Source organism: Leuciscus leuciscus (assembly GCF_965113295.1).
Source record: "Leuciscus leuciscus genome assembly, chromosome: 20".
In the NCBI taxonomy this organism is placed as follows: Eukaryota; Metazoa; Chordata; class Actinopteri; order Cypriniformes; family Leuciscidae; genus Leuciscus; species Leuciscus leuciscus.
In genome coordinates, this window is record NC_138744.1 from 35,911,592 (window position 1) to 35,931,862 (window position 20,271).

Genomic DNA, 20,271 nt, shown 5'->3' on the forward strand with positions numbered 1-20,271 from the left:
CAAAAGTTTGGGGTCAGTACGTTTTTTTTATTTCGTTTTTTTTTTAAAGAAATTAATAATTTTATTCAGCAAGGATGGATTAAATTGATCAAAAGTGTTTATGTTGCAAAAGCGTTCTATTTCAGATAAAAAATGCTGTTCTTTTAAACTTTTTATTCATCAAAGAATCCTGAAAAAAAATTGTACACAACTGCTTTCAACATTAATAATAATCATAAATGTTTCCTGAGCATCAAATCATCATATTAGAATGATTTCTGAAGGATCATGTGACACTGGAGTAATGATGCTGAAAATTCAGCTTTGATATATATATATATATAAAAATTTAAACAAATATTTCACATTAGTTTTTGCTGTACTTTGAATCAAAATAAATGAAGCCTTGGTGAGCAGAAGAGACTCATTTTAAAACATTAAAAAAAGATCTTACCGTTCTAATAATTTTGGCCACCACCGTATATATATATATTTACTTTTTATGAGGTCATCAATTGTATTTATATTTAGCCCACCATCACATGCAAAAGATGACAAAGATGATAAACAATTTCTGGACAGTTTTTTTATTTTTTTATTCAAAACCATTTAAAACAAAGCATTTTAAGAGTCACTGAATATCCTTCCACTGTTTCAGAACATAACTTAATAAAAAAAAAAGAAAAAAAAAGACAAGTTCAGAACACACAGATCTAAAGAAATTGAAGGTTCACATTGTAAATTTATTTAAACATTGTTGCCTTAATCATTTTTTTTTTTTCGTGACAATTTCATTGTAATTTCCCTAAAAAAAAAAGAATAAACACAGTATTTCTACATTTAAATGCTAACAACATGGTGAAAACCCTCCTGAAACATATTAGAAACACTCTTAAGCTGCCTTTTGAGAATGTTTGGTGTTTAAAATCCAAAGATAAACCAAGAAAGAAAGAGATAGAGAAAGCAATAAACAAACTTTAGGACGATATTCTTGCGTTTCGCCGACGGATTTAGCGAAGGCAAACCGTTCTGGCAAGATATAGACGCTTGATTTTCAAAAATGGGATACAAATGGATATGAATGAAATATAGTAACTCCTGTCAAATCAATCAATACATCAAAAGCAAGTCAACAAGTCAACTATAAATGTTATTCTTAATATAAAACTTGGTAAAAAATAGTTATTTCAAACTGTACAGTCACCAAGTACATAGAAGGATTAGACACTCATTAGCTTCTCATTTGGCATCACCAGCAGTGTCAACCTTCTGTGCCTAGAGGAAAATGAGCAAAACGTTAAAAACAAGTCAGTTAAACAGTGATTTGGCGGAGCAATTATCTTATATGCTCCAGTAATTAGTTGGTGTGTTATCTATGCTACTGAACGAAAAGCAGAAGCACTCGAGGGTCGCGTTTATTTAGCTCTCTTCTAAGTGTGTTAATGGCTTAGAGTAAAGATTTAAGCAAAGAAGTTTTCAGACGGACCTGGTCTGCCTTGGCGTCTCCGTTCTCAGCAGGGTTGCTGCCCTTCTTCCCCTTGGCTGCCTTCTGTGTGAGCAATGACACAAAATATGATTGCAGAAATAATAACACACTCTGAACCGCTGGATTAGGATGCATTCACACTCAGCGGTTTGAGGGTTAACAAGTAGGCATGGCATTTTGTACACACACACACACACACACACACACACACACACACACACACACACACACACACACACACACACACACACACACACACACACACACACACACACACACACACACACACACACACACACACACACACACACACACACACGTCAACATTTTAAGTGGATCAAAAAAGTTAATCAAAGTTGTCCTAAGACAAGAACGGGTGTTGTTCAAAATTCATGTATAACTTTGATGAAAGGTTTTGATCCACTTCAAATGTTGACTACTGTATACACACACTCACACACACACACACACACACACACTACACCTTACCTTAGGGGCTGCGGCTTTTTTGGGCTTTGGTTCTGCTTTAGGAGGAGCTGGTTTCTGTAAATCAATTCAGAAGTTAATTAGACAGAGAAATTAGACAAAGATCTATTTATTGAATAGATCCTAAAGATGATACTTACAGCAGACAACCTCGCGGAGCGTCTTGTTGGCTGCAAAAAAATAATACAAAATCAATCATGTAAGTTAACCAAATATTAAAGAGTGGGGGAGCCAATATAAAATGCTAATTATTATATTCACTGAAAAAGAAAAAAAAAACATTATATTAATCGGCCATTATAGTACATTTATCTGAGGGTTGATGTAACTAATATAGGCATAAATTAAAAATAAGGGCGTTATTCATCAAGCAAAAACAGGACAAATTTATGCAAAAAACTCTCTTATGTAATTTTAATGCAATAATTTATTAAAAATAATTAAAAAAAATATATACAAATACTAAATATATATATTTAAATGGACAAACCTCCTCCTTGCCTTTGGCGGCCTTCTCACCATCAATCTGTAAAATAACAAAACACAAAAACGTTATAGATATCAAATATATATATTTATTTTTTTTGTACATAAACGCATTCGTCGAAATACACCAAATAGACCGCTCTGTGTGACAGTTACAAGGCGTTACGTCACAGGCGACGAGCCGCAGTTATTTTCCATAACGGATGACTTTATTTCTGCTCTGTCTTCCCGCGCATATTCAAATTCAAATCCGGGCTGTCAGTGCGCGCGGGCAAGACGGCTTCCTTTTGTTTGGCCGCATCACTACGCGCCTTTTAAACGATTGAGGGGCGATTCTCAGCGTATAGTTCCTTTGTTTTCGTCACGAAAACACTGTAACTCGCACAAAAGCACATTGAATACTGAAGTAAAATGCAAAAAATTACATTTACAGTCCAAACGCGTATAACTAGTAAGGCACCGTCTTCTAAAGACACAGGTGCTGTAAAGATGGCAGCTTGACGTTTCGGGTAGGCGTTGTGCACATCAACAATGACAGGAGCAGCTTAAAATGACACGAAAGAACACGTACAACACATATAATGCTTAATAAAATTGACTTGAGGAACGAAAATACACGTGCGCAATCTGATATCAACGCAAAATATTAAAATGAGAGCTATTTTTCATGTAAAATTCCAACACAAACACTTATCTGCAGGGTGAAAATGCTAATATCTTAGTTAATGTGAAGGCTTATGTTCAGTAATGCTAGTAATAGTTGCCAGTGGGAGTTCGAGCAGCATCTTATAGACATGCAAGTTCCCTCCATTTATATCATCAAGTGATCAGACGGATCTTACAGGATGTTACAGGATTTGTTTTGCTCGGATAATTATAGAAATAATTATGCACATATACAGGCTACAGTATTTGTCGTTTTTAATATGCCCATCTGGTTTATTTTAAGTTAAACGTCGAGTTTTTTCTGGTCATGTTTTCGCCACTGCGCGGCAAGACTGACAGTCTGACAGTGAATATGTAAAATCGACTGTCCGCCATTATAAAACAACTACACGATCACAGCCCATAACAGCAACACAAAAATGTAAAAATATAGGCACATATGTACAAACTAACAAAATTCGTGATTTTTTTCTTAAATAAAAAATATTGCAGTGCATCCTTACCTTTCTTTTGGGCATCTTGACTGCAGAAAAACCCCGAAAAAATGTCAAAAATCAGAATATTTGTCAAAATAATGTGCTCGTGAGCAACGGAACCGTACACGCCTCACAGCGTCTCGCGTAAAATACAATAACGGCTGTATATGTTTTATTAAGTTTTTATATTGAAATTTAAGATAGAAACCGGTTTAAACCAGATTTAGCATATTCCGTTCAGCGATTGGCTGCTGGAACTATCACGTATCGTTGGGCGTCGCTTATCTCTTAAAGCAACAATGACAGAATTCCCCGCTCAGGTTTCAGACTCAGAGCTCAGACTGATGATGATGCTCGTCTTGGTAAGAACGGCGCCTCTGCTGGACAGAGGTGGAATTACACCGGAAATTTAAAAACCGAATTCAGAGGGAAAAACTGCTAGTCATAACTTTATACACACATACTCATCTCATTTAATTTATTTTTTACTTTATACATTTTTATACATTACATTTATATATATACACGGCCGTTCAAAAGTTTGGGATCGTAATATTTTTTAATGTTTTAAAAAAAAAAGTCTCACCAATTATTCGATTAAAAAAACAAAACAAAAAACTTTAATATTGTGAAATATTATGACAGTTTTAAATAACTGTTTTCTATTTTAATATATTGTAAAATGTAATTTATTCCTGTGATCTAAGCTGAATTTTCAGCATCATTACTCCAGTCTTCAGTGTCACATGATCCTTCAGAAATCATTGTAATATGATGATTTGATGCTCAAGAAACATTTATTATTGTCATCAATGTTGAAAACAGTTGTGTACACGTTTTTTTCAGGATTCTTAGATGAATAAAAAGTTTTAAAAAATACAGCATTTTTCTGAAATAAAAATATTTTGTAACTTTTAAAAACCTTACAGATCCCAAACTTTTGAACGACAGTGCATATTTATAGTCCATAAAAGAAGCCCCTGTGGTCAATCAATTTATTTTGAAGCTTTAAGATCTGTTCTATTGACAAACATACATAGCCACTGCCCCATAAAACGGGGTGAAACATCCTTCCAGATGTAAAGTATTTACAGATCAGTAAATAAAAAAAGTTCAGAGCTAAGCCACGACAGCCTGGCTGCTTAAATCGTTGAAGAAAGTGTCTCTCTTGTGCTGAAGGGCATTCAGAAAGCAGCGCACCCGCTCCTCTCGGCTGGCGGCGTAGTTCAGCAGTGCGGTCTGTCGACTCTGGCCATCCATGGGCTTTCCATTCCCACGATGCTGCAGGATCTCGGTCACACAGGTGCGATCTGCTTCCATCTGCTGGAGCGCTTGGCTTTCTCTGTGCAGCGCCTCAGCTTTCTACAACACACGAAATATGTGCATATGAATGTAACTGCACATGTGTAGCATTCGTCAAATTTATGCTTTTGCATACTCAACTTTTCTGTACTTCCTAGAATCATGTTATTTAGGAAACCATTTAGGGAAACATTCATAGTTGACGTTTAAAAAAAAACGTAAGCATTAAGCAACAATGGCACATGCTGTAATACAATATCCTGTGTCTTCATGCTGGTCAAAAGGTTCTTAATCATAGAAAGTTGTCTGTTTTTTGTGTGTGTGTTTGTTTTTTTTACAATAAGATCCCATTAATAATCTAAGAATGTAAGTGAGCTAAACACATGAATGGTCCATTCAAAACAACAGGTGTCATTCAGTAATAATTGCGTAGATTATTTCTTATTTGTATGCACAGGAGAACTTCTCACAAAATAAAGTCTGCATAATTCACAACTCATGCATATGAATTTGTTATTAACCTTGTTCAAATGTTAATACATTGAGTATTTTAAATGAGCGACCGCACGCCCAGACCATGCCCACATAAGAGCTTTCTGCAGAACGTTTCCTTTGCAGCCCGTCATCACTCTCAGCAAACATGTAACGCTCTCTATAGACACGCAGAAAGATCTGAGCAATGCCAAATGAGTGTAAACATATCTATGTAGAGGATTTATCTTAACACGATTATAAGGCCACTCAGTGTATATGATTTGTGCATATGTGTGGTCACCATGAAAATTAAAACTGACAGCAGAATTTATTATAAATGATTTATCAGCGCGGGCGCACTACACTTGGAGTCCGGTGAAACCATATTTGTTGTTTGTAGGGGGAGTGACAAATAAGAGTCAGACATATGTGTTATTGTTTTGTCATTTCGTTTGTTATGTTTATATGAGGATTTGTTTAAAACTCTCTCTATAGCATAAAGTTCAAGTTTAATGAAAGATTGATGATGTAATTACCAAAGCAATGGTATGTCCGTAGAGGGGGCGGAGTCTGGCCTATAAAAGAGGCGGCCAGACTCAAATTTGGCACTTGTTAACCAAGTCGAACGTGAGCGTGCCGTGAGCGATTCATCGAAGCGAGTATACTGAAGATACCCTTTGTGTATATTTTATTTATATATATTTTTTCTTCATCTTTATTTTCCAGTTTGTTGTTTCTTAGTCACTTTGTATTTTGGGGTTTTGAAGCTACTCTGTATATATCTTCACCCCAGCACTCGTGGAGTTTCTCGTGGAGTAGATATGTGTCTATAACCATCCAATCAAACCCCTATAGATACGGTTGGTCTGGGAACGCCCCCGGGAACGCCCCGTCACGTGATGTGAATTTAGCCCGTGGGGGAAAACATTGCCTTGGCGCTCATTGAAATACACGGGGCAATCATGCCGAAGAGTTGCTGTGTCGTTTTCTGTACCGCCAATAAACAAACAAATTATGAATTGATGTTCTACATCCTTCCTAATAAACACACAGAACCGGAAATGAGGACAATTTTTTTATATTACTGTGTGAGTAGATCCCTGTGTGTGATATAGTAGTGGGTGTTAAACTCGTATTAGGCAGTGGTGGGCTAGTTTTGTCTACATCCCTTACGAAAAAGAACTATAGTAATCCTATAAGATTTCTATAGTAGTGTATACTTATGTGATGTTCTGTAATACCTCTATAGTACTTCTATAGTATGTCCCAAAATACTACAAGATTCCTATAGTTGTTTTTCATAAGGGATGTCTCATTCACATTAGCGTTATCAGCTGAAGGCTCATGACGTGAGTGAACCTATGGAGTAGACTGCAGTCTGTGAGTTACTAGAGGACTTTATAACTTCTTAAGTGATCACCGTTTTACAAAAGGATTAATAGTTTGGAGTGAAGCATACGTACAATTGGTAAGTGACAATGTTTTATGGAGTTGTAGTATGCAACATAAGTTGATTGAGTTATAGGCTAATGTTACCGCTACAGCTGCCGCGATGTCTTGGGAGATTCAACCAGATCACAAAATATGTCTGGAAACGACACCTCCGGCCATTTGGTTGGGTCATTGACCCAGTTTTTAATTAAATAAGGGCTATCATAACCTATTGCAGTTAATTTTACAATGTACCGTTGCCGGTCGGCAGGCGTCAATGACTCGCAATATCACATTTTTGTCATTCAAATACACACGATGCTCGCAGTGTTTTCCCCCACGCCGACTCCACCCTCGCCACACCCCCAACTATGACTCGATGCCGACTGTATGTATGGACAAAATCAAGCCCCGCCCTACATTTGTTCTTGTTCGACAAGTCGTTTCACTCAGATATACGTCACAATAGAGAAGAAAAGACTATCGCAATTTATGTTTCATGCCTTAAATTTGGAATAAATTCTAGTGTGACAGTTATTGGTGACTCTTGATTTGTTCGTGAAAACATTAGTACCCAGATTTCACTCATCGTGTGTGTGTGTGTGTGTGTGTGTGTGTGTGTATGCACACTTCGTGAATGAGACCCAATGTTTCTAGGTGACAAAACAGCAGTTACATAAGTAATCTATAAATCACCATAAAAACAGGACAACAAAAGAGATCTAGCATACCTGGAGAGATCGATGACTCAGCTGGTACTGCAAAACAGCTTCACACAGATTCCAGAAAGAATATTCCGGCCACAAGACAGACTGGAACACTAGACACGAATATGAGGTCTGTGGAGAATAAGATAATGAAGAAATATGAAAAACATTCATCACTTCAAAGTTGCAGGGGAAGGTGAATATTAAGAACAATATGAGCTTGATGCACAATGGACACGGCAGACTGATATCCATGAGACCGGTGCCAGACCTTCAGCTGCCATTACTGTGTTTTGATGGGAAATATCATTTACAAAAGCAGTGATGGGAATTACTCAGCTCTTAACAGCCCGACTTAATCATACTCACAGGTAAAAAGAACCAAGGGCATCGCTAAAATAATACTAATAAATCCTTATGTGTCATTTGAGAGACCCGAGTATCATTTCCTCTGATAATATTTCAGCATCATGTAATGTGTTTTCTATCAGCTGTTTATAATCAGAATTAGCGATGTCAGATTCAAGCGGGTTTTGCTTAAAGGTCTGAAATTGTGAAACGTTTGCAGCGGTTTCTCACACTGAAACAGTACGGGATATTTTATAATAAAGAAAAGAGAGAGCGCTGGATGAGGTGGATAGTTACTTGCAATCCATTGTGGGAAACAAAACTAGCAAATGTCTTCAGTAACACTTTACAATGAGGTTCATTAGATAAAATTAGTTAACTACATTAGTTAACATGAACTGCACTTATAAAGCATTTATTAATCTTTGTTAATTTCAACATTTACTGATACTTTATCAAAATCTTGTTAACATTAGGTGATGCACTGTGAACTAACAATGAACAGCTGTATTTGTATTAACTAACATTAACAAAGATTAACAAATGCAGTAACACTTTATTTTACAGTGTCATTGTTACATGTAATTACTGTAGAAATAACTATAAATTATGCATAATTACATGTAATTAACCCTAAACCAATCCCTCATCCTAATCCTAACCCTAAAGTACATGTAGTTAATTATTATTACTCAGTACTTAAATGTATAATTACATTGTAAAACTGACACCTTAAAATAAAGTGTAACCCAACTAGGGCTGGGACAACGCGTCGAAGTCATCGATGACGTCGACGCAAAAAATACGTCGACGCAAAATATGCGCGTCGATTCGTCGACCGGTTTTCATTTCTCTAAAAAACGTGTGCAAATTACTTCACAGTGTGTACCTTATGTGCGCTGATACGCGATGGCCATCATTCTATCCAACGGTATATAACCAATCCAGGGGTTTTTCCTGCATTGAATTTTTTTTGGGCGGCCGCTAAAGCCGTAGAATAGAATGACTGACTGCGCTTGACAGGGCGCATATGACGAGAGAGAGCCCCGGCCGCGCGCGCGCGCACTCACCGTCTTCAAACAACACGAGCGCTGTCTTGCTCTCTCTCCCTCGTGCATATTAATCAAAATCATTAGACACGATAGAAAAAGGGCGGAAGACCAAAGTTTCACGTGGAGCATTCGGAGATTTTTTTTTTTTCTTGAATTACCGCAGAGTGTGAATTGTGGTAAAAATAAACTGCCGGGATAATCACACAACGCTTGCCGTAGGCTACACGTCCACTAATGACACGTCCGATTCGCGAACTAATGACTCATTTGAACCGATTCACTTTAATGAATGGTTAAAACGACTGATCTGTCCAACACTGAACTCACGAGGCGTCTGAATCGGTGTATAACAAATCGGTAACACTTTACAATAATGTTCCATTTATGAAATTCTAGTTAAGTACTTTTTTTTATAAGTATTTATTTATTTATTTTTAAGAAAAAGGTGAGTGGCAGAGTGTATTACTATACGTTGTTGTTATTTTTATGTGAATGAAGAATTAAAAGATGCACTTTTTTCAGTAAGCTAGGACTATGTGTTTTCAACATAAATGTTCAATTCTGTTGGTTCAGGAAGGACGCCATGACAGGCTGCTGGCTCCCACTGTTATTTTTATTTTTTTATTTTTTTGTTGGAAAAGCACTCTCTGTATTAGCTTAAAGCCCCCAAGTTTACATTGGTTACTGTATTCTTTCAATTGCTCTAAACAAGTATCTTGGGTGATCAAGTTGTTGTTATTTTCATCTGAAAGAACTTTTTTTCAGTAAGCTAGGCCCTATGTGTTCAGTAAAGCCAAGTTCACACTACAGGATTTTAAGCCCGATTTAAGCCCGATTTGCAAATCGTTGAGCTCGCCGACAGGTCGGGGTGTTATCGCGTGCAAATCGCGGGGGATTAGCGGGCGATGAACGCTCGCCAATCTGTTAGTATGAAAGAGCCAACAACGCATCAAAGACGCTCGCAGACGCCTCGCAGACGCGTCGCCGAGCCCAGAAAAATATCTAGCATGCTAGATATCCAGAGCTGTCGGCCGACTCGATAGCCTGTGGTGTCACGTGTCGCGACGAGCAACAGCCAATGATCAGCTTGTTATGACATTACAAAAGCCTTTTGTATTTGTAACCATCGTTGCCAAACCACAACAGGCAGCTGATTTTTCATTATAATGTTTTACTCACTTCCAACTCTCTCTGACAGACAATCCCTGCTGCCCGCGCGTGCTTATCCAGCCATATTCTTTTTTTCTTTTTTTTCGGGGTTCTAAACAGATCATGTGCAAACAACATGTAGGCTATATGTGTATGTATATATATATATATATATATATTAGGGGTGTGCCGGTTTCAGAATTGGTGTGACGGTTATGACGTGAGTCAAATGACAAAACTCATCATCCGCACCAACGTTTTTTAATCAAATTTCAAAGCCGCACCCGCCCGCCATCCGCTGATTGTTTTGCGGTCGGACTGATGAGAAGCGCAAGAAAGCCCTTGTCTGTTCAAGAAAGGATGTAGCAACGATATTTAATGCTAATGTATGAGGCATAGGCCTACGCTGAGTTTCATTCATTTACCATGAGATGCGCTCTAGTTCACAATGCAATGCAAGTGAACGCGACGCGCCGGCGCCCGCATGTCACGGTTATTATTATTATTATTTGCTTTTTATTTAATAAATAGCCTACATGCAATTGGTTGATGAAACATTTATTAAAATTAAGATACAATTTGTACAAAACGAAATTCGCTTTAAAGAAATGCTTTCTACAAAGCAAAACTTAATGAAGTGGTAAAAATCATGTCTGACGATTTACAAAACAAAACTTCATTAAGTGGTAAAAACCCAATAGGCTATATTGCGCATCTTATGATCATATCTTTTATTACAATATATTTTTCTGAGCTAAAATGTAATACACATCATATATACACACTAGCCTATATGTTTCTTTTATCAAACATGTTTTGGCCAGTCAAGGGGTAATTAAACTGAACGATCAGTTATCGGTAATGATAGGCTACATTGTTTATTATTGCAAATGTTTATTGCTAATTTTTATTATTCCAAATGTTTTTCATTTGTTTAATAAATCTCATAATGATGGCACATCACTATATCATATAGCTTATCTCAGATGATTGGCGGTCGGTCAAGGGGTAGGCTACTTGGCAAAAAATCAAATAGAGTTGGAAACGATGTAGACCAATAATAACACAGACTGTCAACAATTGTTTTTAATTAGTATTTAAACATTCTCTATGATAAAAAAAATAATATTTCTAAGAAATATTTTAAAACAAATAACACTGTTTTGGCGGTTATAGAGTTCTAATGATGGTGTTCAACTATAACCCCTAATATATGCTATCATTTTTTTTTTTTTTTACCGCCGATTTTGTCCCGCCATCCATTTTCAAATAGACAATGCGCCATTGGAATACACCATTTCCCATTCCACTTCTTGCGCATGTTTTCGTGACAAAATGTGGTTTTGGGACCTGATAGAGTCGTTGGGTGACAGAGTTGTTGTCAGTTCGTGTAGTGTGTAACCCCCCTGTTGCAGAAGATTTACGTAGTGTCACGTAGTGTGAACACCACAACGACTTCAAGACTCCAGAGCAAGTCATGTAGTCTGAACAGCACAGCGATCTGCCGACGTTTAAAGTTGTGTAGTGTGAACTAGGCTTAAGCTTGTTTCAGTAAGCTATGTGTTTTCAAGGCTTTAAGGTTTTATTGAATGCTACCTCTGACTAAGAATGCATTACTATGCACTTGTATAGTCTTTTATTTTGGAATTTTAAGAGCAATAAACATACATTGCAATGTTAAGGAATTCATGTTTTTTTCATTCAGATATGTAAATAAACATGTATAAATTGCTATTAGTCAATTAATGTGGATTGGGGAGATAATCGATAATTGAATCGAATCGAAATCGAATCGGACTGGAAAAATGAATCGTTAGATTAATCGATGCATCGAAAAAATAATCGCTAGATTAATCGTTTAAAAAATAATCGTTTATCCCAGCCCTAAACCCAACTGTATTGCTCATGGTTAGTTAATAACATGGTTATTGCTACATGTTAATAAATACTTTAACTAATGCTAACTAATGAACCTTATTGTAAAGTCTTCTATCGTTTGTCATCGACGAAGCAGCTCTTTATTGCGTGTGTAGTTTGTGAATGACTCTATACTACAATTAAAGACAATTTATGACAAAACAACAGTATTTAAAAAAAATAATTAATATATGAGCAGACTTTTTCGATGGGGAACCTGTGCCCAGTCCTGATGAAAGGCTAGAAACACCTCTGGAAAGAACCACTCAAGATTGTTCCACTGTGAATCTATGAAACTATGAATAGCAGCTGAACTCAAATCTTGTATGTTTGTGCAAGTATGTGAATCTCCATTACCTGCCACAGTAGGAAGTCACTGAGGCGCACTTCTCCAGACGTACGGATGAGCAGATCGGGGTTTGGAGAATTACTGCTATACAGACACTCACTGAGAAGCACCTCGGACACATCACTGACAAATCACAGAGAGAAGAACACAATTACTAACAGTGCTTTACTGGTAATAAATCAGACGTTATCGTTTCCTCACACTCATTTCAGGAGAACTAAGTGAAAAGCAATGTTAACCTGGATTTGATCAGGCCCTGCTCCACTCCCCATGCCATTTCCTTCACAGCATTTGCGATTTCATGTCTTGAGGTGTACGCAAAGCACACATTCAGAAAACACCTGTATAATCAAATACACCGTCATCAACAAATGAGATGAATGAACTTCAGCAAATGCATCAGATAACATATGCTCTAAAAACACAATGAATGTTTAGTTGACTCGTACACTACCATGCAACCGAGTTTATCTATACTTGTTAGGGGTTGAACGACTTCAGATTTTTTAAAGTGACATTTATGTGATTAAAGTCGAGGTGGCGTCGACTAGTCGCTGATGACGTCATTCATGATTAAATAAGCTTGAACCTCAAGCTGAGACTCGAACGCGGTTTGCCTTGTGCACAGCTTGACACATGACTCAAGGCTATTGCTCATACATAACAGCTTATTTTTATCAGTTCTTTAGTCTTTGGGTCATTATATTTCTCACAGATTTCGGCTCGTTCTAAATCAGATACAGATGAAGTAGCACAGTAAAAGATCACATTTATATGAATGCATTAGTGAGAGAGCGATTGTGTGTGAATTAATTCTACCTGGCAGCGTCTCTCCTAATAGTGAAGCTGTGGGTTTTAGTTACTATGAAATATATGCAAGAACTTTTCAGTTTCTAAGCTATTTTATTGATAAATCACAGAACAGTGTTGACTACATTTCTGCGCTACTGAATGTTTCTGTATGCGTGATCTGCACATGATGCGCAAACTACTGTCTGTGTGTGTGTGTGTGTGTGTGTGTGTGTGTGTGTGTGTGTGTGTGTGTGTGTGTGTGTGTGTGTTACAATGCAGCCGCGCATTAGTTTAGAACAGCGATTAACTTACGTGTACAATAAGCTGTTTAAAACGTGCATTCACCCGATCAATTTTGAGCATCCAGATGGTATAACCAAACATATCTTGTGGAGCGCTCTCAGATTATGCATTTATTTGTCATTTTAACTGTTGGAAATGGAGCGTTAAAGTGTATTTCAAAGATTTATAATCATGTTTTGCCCTCTATAGGCCATGATCAGCAACTAGTCAACGTCAAGCTTAAAGCGTCATGGCAGAGCATTAAAGTCGACTAGTCTGTGCAACACCTAATACTTAAAATACCTAAAAAATGTGTATATTTTGACGAAGATCTCAAGTTTCAAGTTTGTTTTATTTATATAGCACATATTAAAAACCGCAAGCACAGTTGACCAAAGTGCTGAACAACATAAAAAACGAAGAAACACAGGGCAAAATACACATTTATGACAGAAGCTCACAGTGAATTGGAAGCCAAGGAAAATAAATAGGTTTTAAGAGATAATTTAAAAACAGTTCAGGACTGAGCCGATCTGATATACGCCGGAAGGCTGTTCCAACGCCTAGGGCCGGCAATAGCAAAGGCCCGATCTCCTCTATGCTTCAATCGCGATCTGGGGACAGAGAGAAGTCTCTCATCACCAGACCTCAGATTTCGTGTGGGATTGTGTAGATAGAGTAGCTCCGACAAATAGCTCGGTGCCAGATTATTTAAGGATTTAAAAACATAAGGAAGAATTTTAAACTCAATTCTAAAATGCACAGGTAGCCAATGCAGAGATTTTAAAATTGGAGTAACGTGATCAAATTTACGTTTGCCTTTGAGGAATTTTGCACTAATTGGAGACGAGCGATGGGAGATCTGTAAAGTACAAGGTCAAAAGTTATAAAAAGAAAATAGTATTTAGTGCTTACTTGTTGTGTGCTCTAGTTGACACCACGGCTTTGGCGATAACCTGCTGCAGATCTTCAGGTAGTAGAGTCAGGTCTCCCAGCACACGAATACACACACCATGCTTCTCAAGATTCTCCCTAGAAATCACATACGCATTGTACCGATTCTATTCAGCCAGCCGATCGAGGAATAGATCTTGTGCAGGAGTAACTTACTGCTCATTCAGCAAGCGGCTGAACTTCTGTCTGGCCAGCTCCATCAAGCCATCCACCTCTTGTTTGGCACGCTTGAAGTTCTCAATGCTGAATGCATAAACGGTCACCTCATGAATACCCAGGTTCAGGCACCAGCGGAGCGTCTAGGAGAGTGGAAACAATGCATATTAAGAGAAAAAGAAACACACAAGAAATTTCAAAATGAGAGCGTCATATAAAGGATCCAAGCACAGTTCGTTTAGTTTTTACATGACTTATATAAGATTCAGATATGGTGCATCTGATGGGAGCTTGTTGACAGTTGTGTATGCAATATGCATGATGGTTAGTGAATTGATGGTCTAGAGATTGATTGTAAAGGTGCAGTAAGCGATTTCTAAGGAATGCTGTTGAAAGTTTATCGGACCGAGCAGCACAACACACTTGTAGCCAATCAGCTGTAGGGGGCGTGTCCGCTCATGATGGGGGAGGAGAGAGAGGGGGAGAGAGAGAGAGAGAGAGAGAGAGAGAGATTTGAAGAAAGACAGTAGAAAGAGTGATGGCTGAGAGACTTAAAAGAGAAAAGATCAGAGGAATATCTGGGAAAAGAAGGGTTATGATCAGGCAAGAGCTTCAGGACCCGGGTTAATATTAGAAAAGCTTTCCAGCACTGGAGAGAGCGACGAGGACGTTGTTTCTGCTCCATACATGAGTAACATTTTGCTGAAGCAAGATCTGCTGTTGATGTAATGTTAGCTCTAGTAGTAGGGGTGTAATAATACATCGATATGGATCGATCAAACGTCTAACGATACGATACATCGATGCCACACATAAAATATCAATATAATACGGTACCTTTATTTTGACACTCTCCACATCCTTGCGTAACGTCCATCTAAGCATTTCTGCCAAAGCGCGCATTTTCATTTACTCACCTTCCTTACTGTCTGCCGGTGTGTCTTTGTAACGTTAATCTCCTTAGCTGAAATAGACGCCTGACAAGACTGACTGAACCCTAAACACGTTTTGTCACAAAAGCCGGTATTGCCCACTGTCAACACATCGTGAGTTAATGTTTTACAGCACAAACCGACATGCAGCACCCTTGTTGTTTGTGAACACAACCCGATAAGTTAGTTTTAGCGAATCAAAGCGCAGTATTTAGGTCAGGTGACAAGGTATATCAATCAATCGATGTAGCCCTGAATAGAATATAGTTGTAATTGAATTTAAAGGTCCCGTTCTACGTGATCCCATGTTTCAAACTTTAGTTAGTGTGTAATGTTGTTGTTAGAGTATAAATAATATCTGTAAAATTATAAAGCTCAAAGTTCAATGCCAAGCGAGATATTTTATTTAACAGAAGTTGACTACATAAAACGGCTCGATTGGACTACACCCCTCTACTTCCTTCATTAGTGACATCACCAGAACCGTGTTTAGACTAACCTCCGCCCACAGGAATGCTCCCTCAACTCTACTGGCTACTTGCGCACTTCTTATAACTTAGGCTACTGTGTTTACTCAGCTCTTACCGTGATTTTCTGAAGTAAAACTGACGCTTCATCTTTTGTGTGATGTACAATAAACTTTATTAAACTCATCAGTACATGTTTGATCATCATTCGGACCTGGTCCGAAACAGCAGACTTGTAGGCTGTTAATAAATAATGGATACATACAAGCAGATGACAATACGTTATAATAACCGTAATTAAACTACTAAACTATACCTGTTTCATCTCTATACAGCACTCTGACTCTGTAGGCATTATTGTCCGACTCGAAATGAACGCCGTTACTGAGAGTTTCTGATATTATCAACATTCCATGAGATGAATTTGTCCTGACAGACTGAGCGCGAGCTCATGAAGCTCCGCCCCCTGGGTCGTCCAGCAGCAGCTCATTTGCATTTAAAGGGCACACACTGAAACAGCTCGTTTTTCTGAGCCCCAAAAAATGTCAATTTAAACATGCTGTAAAAAATGATCGGTATTTTGAGCTCAAACTTCACATACACACTCTGGGGACATCAGAGACTTATTTTACATCTTGTGAAAAGGGGCATACAACGGGACCTTTAATTGAATAGAATATAATTTTTTGAGGTATCGGCAAATATCGTATCGCTGGCTGAGAAAATCGATATCATATCGTATCGCGATGAACTGTCCGATTTACACCCCTAAGTAACAGGACAGTCTTGAGTGTCATTGTTTGTCTGGAGCTGCTGGAGACTAACAACCAACTCTTGCTTCTATATACTCTTGTGTGCTATTTGTTCATTTTTTGTTCTTGTTCTATGTTCCTTGATCGTTTTATACTTGTCGTTCGTTTGTCATCATCACTTTATTTTTCAGGAAGCATTAGTTTGCTTCGCTTCAGCTATGATGAAGAGTCATCCACGCTTGCATTGTGTGTTTGTGCATTTTGGGGGCGGAGCAATGAAGGGAGGTGTGTGTTTGTTTGGGTTGATTTCAAATATCAAGTGTTTATTAGAAACCGCTTAACGTGAGGGCTGCACAATATATAAAAATTATAGAAATATCGCAAATGTATATATCGTGATATGCATATCGCAACGGCTTACAATAACTGGGGTCATGAACAAAAGACAGAGAGAAAATCACTCACTGCTCTCGGCTGAATAACTTTAGTAGCTTTAATAAGAATCAGTATATATTTAATTCATACAGTGAAAACTAAGCAGTGTTTTATTTTTACATTTGATTATTCAGTTTCTGTTGTTAAATAACCCTAATGTAGGATAAGCTGAACCCCTGAACCCCGTGGTTTACACTGATGTTAAAATAACACTTCTTATACTACAGTAAAACACTGATGTTCACTTTCAGAAGTTAAGGGATGTTTTCTTGTCACAAAAAGAATGTGAAACACGTATGTAGGTTATATCATTTTAAATATATTTTAAAGATAATTTAAGTTTATTTTACACACTTTAAGTATTATCGTATCGCATATCGCAATTTTCTTGTATTGTGTGTATTTTTTAATGGCCGATACTGACAGAGTCAGCCGGTGTAATACAGATACATAAAGTACAATTTCATGGCCAGTGCAAAGTTGCTGAATTGAAAAAATAATAACGTAGATTGTGTAACTGACAGAAGGGGGTCAAGCTGTAAATATTGCCTAGTAAATCCATCTAGTTTGTATATGAGTTTGTCAGTATCTGAGACTATCTGTACACTTACCTCCGCCAGTTTCTCAAAGCCCTGTGAGTGGCCCTCCTGCCGCTCCACATGCGTCTTCTGGGCGTAACGCCTATTACCGTCCATGATAAAGGCCACATGATTGGGCATGGGCCCTGCCTGAGAAAGAAAAAGGTTTCAGATGATTATTTCAGTTCATTTCACTGTACAGGGGTTTTCAATCTTTCAGGGTGTGTTCACACTTGTAGTCTGGTTCGCTTCGTTCGGACCAAGAAATAAAAACATTCATTCCTGGTCCATTTTACATTCACATTGGCATTTTAACACCAAACCTAAAGATAGGGATATGTTCACAACGTGATTGGTTGGTTTTTATTACATCTATTTTGCGATGGAACTGTGCGTAGCCGACATATGATGGTATTTTGACCAACTAAGAACTCCTGAAGAGCTTATAAAGTGTTTAAAGGAGTCAAAACATCGTCAGGAATCCCTCCGTCACACACACAAATGAAGATCTGCTGTGAGGAGATGCGGTTCTGACTCCTCTACTGAACTGTGATGGGCAACATCATAACTATAATGAGAAAAAAACAGGTATGCTGGAGGATTCGGTCCTTTTTAGGGTCGCATCTTCTGACATCATGTCCTGTTTTTGGATTGTTTACATTTTTTTGGTCCGTGTTGCATTCATATTTCATTCGAACCGCACCAGGGTCGCTTGGAAATGGAGCAAGACTCATCTTTTCAGCGTCTCGGTCCGCTTGTTTGGTGGCACCAGGGTTCAGATGGCACCAGGGTTCAGATCGCAGCGTTCACACTTATACAAATGAACCGCACTAACAGAGCAATCGCACCAGGATTCGCTTTAATCCAACCAAACATGCCAGGTGTGAACACAGCCTTAGATGTCCTTTGGCCACAGACCAGCAAATATGATCATCCTCATGTGAGGGACCCCCACCTTGATATTTAAAAAACATCTATATTTAATAAACACCAAATATATACACTGAAAAAAGTATATTATAAATCTAAAATAGTTTCTAGTTTCTATTAAGTTACATTATTATATATTTTTCTACTCACTAAATACATATAAATACACAATGTACTATTTAATGTATTATTTATTTAATTAATTTTAACCTAATTTTTATTTATTTATTTTAATCTAAGGTAATATATTTAACAGATAAATAACTAATTTTTTTTTATTTTAATCACATTTTTATTTATTTATTAATTTTATCTTATTTATATATTTGTTACAGTTTTCCTCTAGAGTTCTCTGATACACACCCTCAGGATGTTGGCAGTGAGCCTTTCTATAAAGGATAATTCCCGCTCTCGAATCCACGACATTGCAGTTGTTTCTGTGTAAAAAAGAGGAGAGTTACTGTCACAATATGAACAATAGTGGAAGACCGAACAAGACCAAAAGAAACGGTTAAAAACACATAAACAGCCATAAACAGGCCCTTATAATCAAACGCATTTATGCGCTGCAATTGTACCAATCTAGCTTAATCTTTAACCATGTATATGATTAAATGTAAATGATGTTGATGTCTGTAGAAGCAGTGTGCTAGACAGCCAATGCTAACACTTATAGATTTAAAAAACAAACAAAAAAACAGACATAAACAAATCTCTCTATTTCTGAAATGGTCCTCATAGGATTAATAATGTATTAAAATATTATATTTGTCAGAATAAGACAATATATTGCACACAATACACAACCGTTTTCTCAAAGTAAACATTACCAATCTGTAAACACTCACACCTTTAACTATATCAGTAAATAGCGACTCATTAAAATCAAAAGAATGAAATTTATCAATATTATTGTTATGACTTATAACTGGTTCCTGCATAAAAGGAACTAACGCTAACTACCGTAAATACTACGACAGTAACATTAGCATGTCACTGTCACCACTTTCATTAAAATCAGGCTTTCATTCAAAGAATGCGAAATCATCTTCATTTAAAGCGTTAATTCGCTGTTTTTAAAGAAATCGTGAAGCTCCAACTCACCGCCTGTCTGTGAGATGACGTCTTCTTCCCCTGACAGGAAGTGACGCCACAGAAACGCGACAACAAAGCAATCGCCAAAATAAAATTCTTATTATTCGACCGATGCAAAACGTCCCAGCCGGTCCCAGCACATTATTAAACTATTGTTTCGTCCCTTAAAACGTTGCAATTTATACAAATAATATACGTTCGACTTTCTTTGTTGTTTTATTATTTTCAAATATTTTTTTTATTAAATGCAAAAAAACACAAAGGCTACTATAAAAAAACATAACATATTTATGTCATATTTTGCACAGTGAAATAGTTGTGGTAGCTTTGGAGGAAGCAAGAGTTTCCAGATAAGTGTGGAATAAGAGATAAGTGGGGGGCTTAGCAATAAGGAATGAGAACATACATTTTATACATTTATTTATTTATTTATTTAAAAAATAATTCCGTACTATTCGTGGGGACAATTTACATAAAATAAATGTAATTAAATCTAAAATATGTTTTGCCAACAGAAAGTCACTATAATCATGACATTATCATAAATAATTTGAGATATAATGTACAATTATTGGTTTCCAGATATAAAA

General features: G+C 37.2%; 2 protein-coding genes across 3 annotated transcripts; both read right to left on the reverse strand.

Moving 5' to 3' along the window:
- Positions 1–558: 558 nt before the first annotated feature.
- Positions 559–3,806, reverse strand: hmgn2 (high mobility group nucleosomal binding domain 2). The gene is made up of 6 exons (XM_082150154.1): positions 3,607–3,806; positions 2,442–2,477; positions 2,092–2,121; positions 1,955–2,008; positions 1,466–1,528; positions 559–1,254 (listed from the first exon to the last, which is right to left on the reverse strand). The coding sequence occupies exons 1-6, from the start codon at positions 3,619–3,621 to the stop codon at positions 1,219–1,221; spliced, it is 234 nt and encodes a 77-aa protein (XP_082006280.1). The 5' UTR covers positions 3,622–3,806; the 3' UTR covers positions 559–1,218.
- Positions 3,807–4,151: 345 nt separating this feature from the next.
- On the reverse strand, positions 4,152–19,739 carry dhdds (dehydrodolichyl diphosphate synthase). Of its 2 annotated transcripts, none has more exons than XM_082150115.1 (9): positions 19,691–19,739; positions 18,950–19,023; positions 17,690–17,806; positions 14,493–14,635; positions 14,298–14,414; positions 12,548–12,649; positions 12,317–12,431; positions 7,518–7,625; positions 4,152–4,941 (listed from the first exon to the last, which is right to left on the reverse strand). In XM_082150115.1, exons 2-9 carry the CDS (start codon positions 19,010–19,012, stop codon positions 4,699–4,701), a joined length of 1,008 nt encoding a protein of 335 aa, XP_082006241.1. In that variant the 5' UTR covers positions 19,013–19,023; positions 19,691–19,739; the 3' UTR covers positions 4,152–4,698. The 2 variants fall into 2 exon arrangements, with proteins under 2 accessions (XP_082006241.1, XP_082006240.1); XM_082150114.1 differs by lacking the exon at positions 19,691–19,739 and adding an exon at positions 19,437–19,661.
- Positions 19,740–20,271: the final 532 nt, after the last annotated feature.

Bases quoted from the DNA above. Each gene is read 5' to 3' on its own strand.
- dhdds (XM_082150114.1), bottom strand. From the start codon at position 19,527: ATGCAGGAACCAGTTATAAGTCATAACAATAATATTGATAAATTTCAT. The intron at 19,024-19,436 runs GTGTGAGTGTTT...TTTTTTACACAG, and splicing joins ATTTACTGATATAGTTAAAG to AAACAACTGCAATGTCGTGG. The intron at 4,942-7,517 runs GTATGCTAGATC...CGTGTGTTGTAG, and splicing joins TGAGTCATCGATCTCTCCAG to AAAGCTGAGGCGCTGCACAG.
- hmgn2 (XM_082150154.1), bottom strand. The intron at 2,009-2,091 runs GTAAGTATCATC...ATTGATTTACAG, and splicing joins GCTCCGCGAGGTTGTCTGCT to AAACCAGCTCCTCCTAAAGC. The intron at 1,255-1,465 runs GTCCGTCTGAAA...ATTTTCCTCTAG, and splicing joins GAGACGCCAAGGCAGACCAG to GCACAGAAGGTTGACACTGC.